Here is a 6633-nt window from a genome sequence, read left to right on the forward strand (position 1 = left end):
AATAATACGTAGAAACAATTTGCATCACATTTAAGGTTCTGAAAGTATCCTTTTAATATGTATGTACTTTTCAAGTTAGAAATGAGAATTCTTCTATAGATTTGTCTTAGAATAGGAGAAATTTGAGGTGCTAAGTTCAGGGATTCTTTCAGAAATGATGTCTGAAATAAAGGAATGCATGGGAAACATATTATGCCTTTCATTCTCTTCCTACTAAAATTCGAGGGCAAGAACACTGTGAAACAATTAAAATGTATTTAAATTCACATCCTATAAAAATTGTTCTGAGAAAATTCATTTTTGAGACTAAAAAACCCGTGAGTTTAACATAGTACTTAACTCTATTGTCTTTGTGTGTGTGTAGCATTGAAATAAAGCTGATAGATTCTAGGAGTGTTCCAATTGTTGAAGAAAGGTTTGATAATAAAATCCCCATTTTTCCTTCATTTTGTAAAATAAGATTATTTTTCCTTTCTTGCTGGAATAGAGTCTAGTGTAATAATTGTATGGCACCATCAAATTAAAATTATAATTAGCCCATTTGCCTGCTCTCAATAGACTTAATCCCTTTATATTATTACAGATTTTATGATTGTATTGATAAATTCATGAATCTTGTCTATTGTTCATTTTTGTCTTTTGCTCACTTACCTTTGTTGTCTTCTTTGATGTTTCCTTAGAGTTTTTAGACCACAGGTGAAGTAACTGGAACTGTGGTAGTCTCAGGTGTGCTGGCGATGATGAATTCTGAGGAGGCGTCTGGAATGACTGCATTGTTCACTGTTGGTTCAGGGGTAGGAATAGGTGTAGGCTCAACAGTAGCAATAGTATTGATCTTAGGGATGACTGTTTTCTCCTGAAGTTTCTTTGGAGGAATGGCAATAAATGATGGATGCGGGCGTGGATGACGTACCACAGTGGATGGGTAGATATTTGGCAGGACTTGCCATTGAGGAATTTGGACATGTGGCCTAACTGCAGCTGGTCTTGCATAATATTGGTAAGGCATATGTTGATTATTAATTAGTACAGCTAGTCTATGTTGGTAGTAGATGGGTTCATTACGAGGAGAGCTATTCAGCACATAATAAACTGGGATATATTTGACTGTTTTCAGATCGAAAAACCTTTCATCATTCTTACGGCACTGCAAAAAGAATAAATTATGCAGAATGGCATTATTATAGGCGGGAACATTGAGATATCTTAAAGCAGAATTTTTTGAAATAATATTTTATAGCATTTGATGTTGAATACAGTATTGGAAGTAGTGAACCCAGCAACTATATTATTTTACAAGATATGGATTTGAACACTCCCACTTCTTGATTTTCAACAAATTTAAATATTAAATGTTAAAAATAATAGTAGTTTCAGACAAATTAGATGAGGTAATCCATAAATATAAACCACATTGCCCAGAGCTTGGCATATATGAACAGTACTCGGTAAATGTTGGGCATTATAATAAATACAACAGCAAGAAAGATCTCACAGAGAACTTTGACATACTATACATAAGCATACCACACACACAGACATATATATGTATATATATTTTTTCATATGTGTGCTTGTATGTGAATATGTTTTTTCACCACATATTTGTAATTGTTTACAAATTTTATTTATCTAGAGATTAGGCTGAGGACACATTTTTTTCTAAACTAATTATAGCAGAATAGTAAAATAATGTGATGTGGGAGCCTTCCTGGATCTAAACTTTAGATTCTTTTCAGCTTAATTTTATACATTAAAGATGAGGGAGTTTTCTATTTTTGTTTGCCTCTGTTTTATTGATTATGTGCAGTTATAAAAAGATGTCATTAGACCTTTTCATATGACTAGAAACAAATCAGCAAAATTGCACTGCAGAGCAAGCATTTCTCATGAAAAGAGACATATTTTAATGTGTTCATTCAAACATATTTGGGAAACAAAAGGAGAAAGTAAATACAGGCGTACGAGAAGTATTCAAAGATGGATCAGAGCAGGATCTTTCCCCAAGTCTTAAAATCTAGTCAATAGAGATATCGAGTTTTGCTTTTGTTGTCATTTTTTCCCAATATTAAATTCTGAGAGAGTTTTCTCACGTTACTAAATATACATGAAAACCAAAAGCACGTGACTTGGACTATGAAATGAAACCAAGATTTTCAGATGAACTGAGCTCAGTTCATATGATTGGTTGCTAAAGTGATGTTTTTTACAAAGATTATTAGATTATTTTGTGGAGTTTATTCATTTAGTTTTTAGACAGAAGGCATTTTAATGTCATTGAACTTTGCGGAATATTATACTTTAGAGTTCATATTTCTAACAGAAATAATTAAAATAAACTTACTGTTGGTTGTTCCTGGTTTTGCACCTCTGCACCCTGGGGAGATTCACGGAAGTAATAAGAAATTAAAAGTTAAAAAAAAGCAAGACAGAGTCTAGTTTTTTTATGGTTTTAAAAATTAAGAAGGCAAAACATTTTTTTTGTTTTTATTTTAATATTGTAAAATATTGTAAAGTATTTTCTATGATTGTTTAATCTATAAGACCTGTGAACCACTCAAGAAGTGTCAGCAGGGGCCATGGCCGAGAGGTTAAGTTTGCGCACTCGGCTTCAGTGGCCCAGGGTTTCACCGGTTTGGATCCTGGGCGCAGACATGGCACCGTTCATCAGGCCATGCTGAGGCGGCGTCCTGCATGCCACGACTAGAAGGACCTACAACTAAAAAAAATATACAACTATGTACTGGCAGATTTGGGGAGAAAAGGCAGAAAAAAAAAAGTGACAGCAATGTACTACTTAAATTAGTAATAATAAACTGCGTGGTTAAATTGTCTTTAAAAATCACCACCTAGGCAGAAAAATTCATGGTTGAAAATAATTTGATTATCTGAACACTGTGCCAACAAATGTACATAATATTTACTTGAATGAAAAATATGAATGATAAATTCAGTTTGTGTTGAATGTACATTCTTAAAAATAAGAGGAGCATTTAGCGTATTTTGTCTTTTTCTGCTCCCCTACTAAGATGATTTATGAGGTTTACTTAGAATTGCCTCTAGCATAACATCAATATATAAATGTTATATAGATAATAGTGTTTTTAAATCAACTTTCATTTATCTTTATGGTAGTTTTCTTAATTCTAGATTGCAACATGCATAGGGAATCAGTAGTGAAAAGACAATTTCCATAGGCACGTATATATAAAGCTTTAAAAACTCATGAAGATTTTGTAAACTTTTGGGATGAGGTCACTATATTAAATGTTTTTTAAAAGACAATTCTAGTTTAGGACTTTTCACACATATTTTTGGATATAAAAAGACTCTAGAAACTTTTTGGAAGGTGTAGGTACAGAAAATCAGAAATTTGATTAAATAATAAAATTCGGGGTGTGTTCAGACAGAGACTTTTCTCTAAATGTATTAAATCACTTTAATACACTTAAATCAGTTTAAAATTAAAAAATATGAATATTATAGAAAGTTTACCTACACAAAAATTCTGATAATCTAGACATCTTACTTTAATATCAATCTATATATGTATTCCTGGTATATGTTCATTTCAGTATCTGTATCTTGCTTTTTTTCAAGAAGCATGATCCCTCATTATTTTTCCATTTATCTCACTTTTTGTACTTACATATGTGTAGTTGAAAAATAAATAATCAGTGATTGTGTCATGAAATTTTTATTCTTTATGGTTAAGTATTGTCTTCTTTCAAAAAACTGTTTTATTATAATCAGATGAATAAGATCTGTATACCAATGGCCTTTTTAATAATTTTCATTTATTCCTTAAGACAGTTTTTCAAAGATGTGATCTTTGGGGGAACAAAAGTTATTTGCTAGTGTTGGGCCCTGGGGAGGCCACCACAAAATATCTCACAATAGCACATTGATTACTTGGAATTAAAGTTACTTGAGAAGCAGAAATGGCATTCTGACCCTCCTGTCTCTGTTCCCCCTGAAAGCAGAAATGAATCTCTCCTGTGAAAGGTCCTCTCCCTACAATCTTATCACCAGAACTAGGGAATTTGGGGCCAAGAAGCCTGCAGAAACAAACCTTTTTAATTTATTACCTCAAGCCTAAACTCTGCATTTAAGCAGAGTTAATCAATCCTCACTAATTATGTACCTCAAATATAAGTTTCTTTGTCCTGTCATTCCTCACAAATTTATTGTTTCCTTGTGTAAAAGATATAGGTACTGCCTGCTTTGTTCACTTTCTGAGCATCATTTCTCTATGATCTCCAGTACATACATATTAAATTGGGTTTCTCTGCTGTTAATCTGGTCTTGTGTCAGTTTTATTATTAATTCAGCCATAAGAGCACAAAAAGGGTAGAAAGGGGATTTTACCCCTCCTCAACAATAAAAATTATCAAATTGCTGTACAAAAAAGTGCCAACTTATAATGCCACCAATAGACTATAAGATTGTATAGTTCACTCATAATTGCTGGTAATAAATCTTATTTTATCTATTTTTATTTTGGAAAGAAGGGATAAATTAGCACTTAAAAGATGTTATCACATTGCTGTTTCAGTTGCATAATTTTGGCTACTCATAAGATTGAATGGTAAAGTGTAGACACTGTCGTTCTTCTTTTGAGTTATTTGTTCACGTCCAAGGGGCTTGAAGCCTCTGTGAAAATGGGAAGGAGTGGCTGGGGAGCTAGAGCAGGCTCAAGTAGCTCAAGAAGAGTTTGCCATAAGGCAGGCAATTGTGGATCATTTTCTGATTTAAACTTTAATGCCTGTCACTCAAAGAGAAAACCGAAGTTCTAAATGTGCAAGTGGCCACAATAGAATGGAATTTCAAAGAATAAATGAAAGAAAGTAAATGTGAAAGTCATTTACATTTTTAGAAAGTTTGACACCAAGAATTTACCTAATAAAACTGTTTAATAGATATTAACTTAAAAGCAAGTCTAAATTTAATAATGAATTATGAAACAAGGGCTGGAGCCTTGCAAAATTTTACAATCTAAGAGGAGGTCATATAGCATCATCTTGTATCTGCCTTCCTGCCTTGCTGTTGGCACATAAGTGCTTGGGATTCCCAAATCAGCATGAAAATCAAACTGAGCAAGAGCCAAAACGACAAAGCAAACAAGTCAAAAAAATTAAAAACAAAAAAAAGCATCTTTTTATCTTGATCCAGTAGCCTTAAAACACAGCATGTAATTCAAGAAAATGCCTGAAAACCATAGAGTTGTTTATGGATGTGATCCCTGGGAGGGACTCAGTCAGTTGACATAATGGGAAGAGTATAACAAAAGATGCCATAATGTTTGAATGTTAAAGATAGATGTGTCAAGGTTTTGAAACTGGTGGAAAAATTTAAGCAAACTCTTAATCTCTTAAGGTTTTAGTCCCTAAAGAGATTGGAATCTGTATGATATAGGAATTTCAAAGAATTCCTGATCCTGGACTATGATTTCTATATTTATCCTTTATGAATTATTTTTAGGGCATTCTATACTTTAAAAATATTTTCAGGGGCCAGCCCAGTGGTGCAGCAGTTAAGTTTGCACCTTCCGCTTTGGTGGCCCGGGGTTCGCTGGTTCGGATCCCAGGTGCAGACGTGGCACTGCTTGGCACGCCATGCTGTGGTAGGTGTCCCACATATAAAGTAGAGGAAGATGGGCAGGATGTTAGCTCAGGGCCAGTCTTCCTCAGCAAAAGAGGAGGACTGGCAGTAGTTAGCTCAGGGCCAATCTTCCTCAAAAAAAATATTTTCAGTATTGTTTTTTCCCCCAGAATGTGTTTTCTCTATAGTATGAGAATTGTAAAGGTTTACTATACATGATAAAGTGTAATTTCATAATTCCTAGGAACTAAAAGCATATCCAGAAGAACATGACTTTAATTTTATAATGTAAATGAATTCAAAAATAAATTACTTTTAAGAAAATATAGCTAGTATGCAGTTATTTTGTTCTATAAAGTACAACTATATTTAGAAATATGAAAAATTAGAGCTTTTAAATAAAATTTTCTTAAGGTCTTGATACAGATTGAATAGATGAACTTAACTCACCAAAAAAGGCAAAGTTAATGCCAGGATATTCACAACTAGGAAAAAACTCTTCATCGTTGCACCTGAAAATAAAAATTAAATTGAAAGGATTTGTTACTAACAATTTAGGAATGATTTAGAACAACTGTTTTTGGTTCAAGGAAAAAAAAGCAAACTGATTTATGGGTACATTTAGCCAATGTGGAAAATCTATTTTATCAAAAGCATTAGAAAACCAAACTTGGAGTAAATGTTTTTTGAACTTTAATTTTTGGCTGTATTACTGAAAGTATCATTACAAGGTTAATCATCTATTCATTTAACATATACTAAGAACCTATTAAGAACAAGGCATTATGCCAAATTGAGATTATCAAGGTGAATTGATCTTGTCAACAAGTAGCATCAATTTTAGGAAGAGAGTTGTAACATACACAAATCACTGTGAGAGGAAAGAAAGTGGAAAATGCCACAAAAGTGATTTTCTACAGATAGAAGGTTTCAGTCAGGAGAATCAACAAATTCTTTTTTTTTTTTTTTTTGAGGAAGATTAGCCCTGAGCTAACATCAGCTGCCAATCCTCCTCTTTTTGCTGAGGAAGTC

At 33.1% G+C, this 6633-nt stretch overlaps 1 protein-coding gene across 1 annotated transcript; it reads right to left on the bottom strand.

Annotated features, from left to right (window-relative positions):
• Window positions 1–685: 685 nt before the first annotated feature.
• On the bottom strand, window positions 686–6105 carry CSN3 (casein kappa). Its single transcript, XM_014847264.3, has 3 exons — window positions 6052–6105; window positions 2345–2377; window positions 686–1147 (listed from the first exon to the last, which is right to left on the bottom strand). The coding sequence occupies exons 1-3, from the start codon at window positions 6103–6105 to the stop codon at window positions 686–688; spliced, it is 549 nt and encodes a 182-aa protein (XP_014702750.2).
• Between the last annotated feature and the right edge of the window lie 528 nt (window positions 6106–6633).

Source organism: Equus asinus, chromosome 3 (assembly GCF_041296235.1).
Source record: "Equus asinus isolate D_3611 breed Donkey chromosome 3, EquAss-T2T_v2, whole genome shotgun sequence".
Lineage (NCBI taxonomy): Eukaryota > Metazoa > Chordata > Mammalia > Perissodactyla > Equidae > Equus > Equus asinus.